Raw genomic sequence first — 222 nt, 5'->3', positions numbered from 1 at the left:
TCCGTGCTGGAGGGACAAAAGTACTGTTACCGAGGGACTGGAGCTGCTGTTCCCACCCGGCCTGGGTCCTTGCCCACCACTCAGTATTCCCCTGGTCCCTCATCAGGTGCTACCGCCCCGCCACCCACCTCAGTGGCCCCGAGCGCCCAGGGCTCCCCACAGCCCTCCGCTTCCTCGTCATCTCAGTTCTCTACCTCAGGCGGGCCCTGGGCCCGGGAGCGC

General features: G+C 67.1%; 1 protein-coding gene across 1 annotated transcript in view; it reads left to right on the top strand.

Moving 5' to 3' along the window:
* The window catches only part of KDM6B (lysine (K)-specific demethylase 6B), a 12160-nt gene that overhangs the window by 6166 nt on the left and 5772 nt on the right, over positions 1-222 (top strand). The window contains exon 13 of the mRNA XM_010843208.1: positions 3-220. Coding sequence (XP_010841510.1) covers positions 3-220 — 218 coding nt within the window. The remainder of the gene's footprint in view (positions 1-2; positions 221-222) is intronic.

This window comes from Bison bison, unplaced genomic scaffold (genome assembly GCF_000754665.1).
Source record: "Bison bison bison isolate TAMUID 2011002044 unplaced genomic scaffold, Bison_UMD1.0 scf7180017864180, whole genome shotgun sequence".
Taxonomy (NCBI): domain Eukaryota; kingdom Metazoa; phylum Chordata; class Mammalia; order Artiodactyla; family Bovidae; genus Bison; species Bison bison.
Note: the sequence above shows the minus strand (reverse complement) of the source record. Positions and strands in the feature narration are given on the sequence as shown.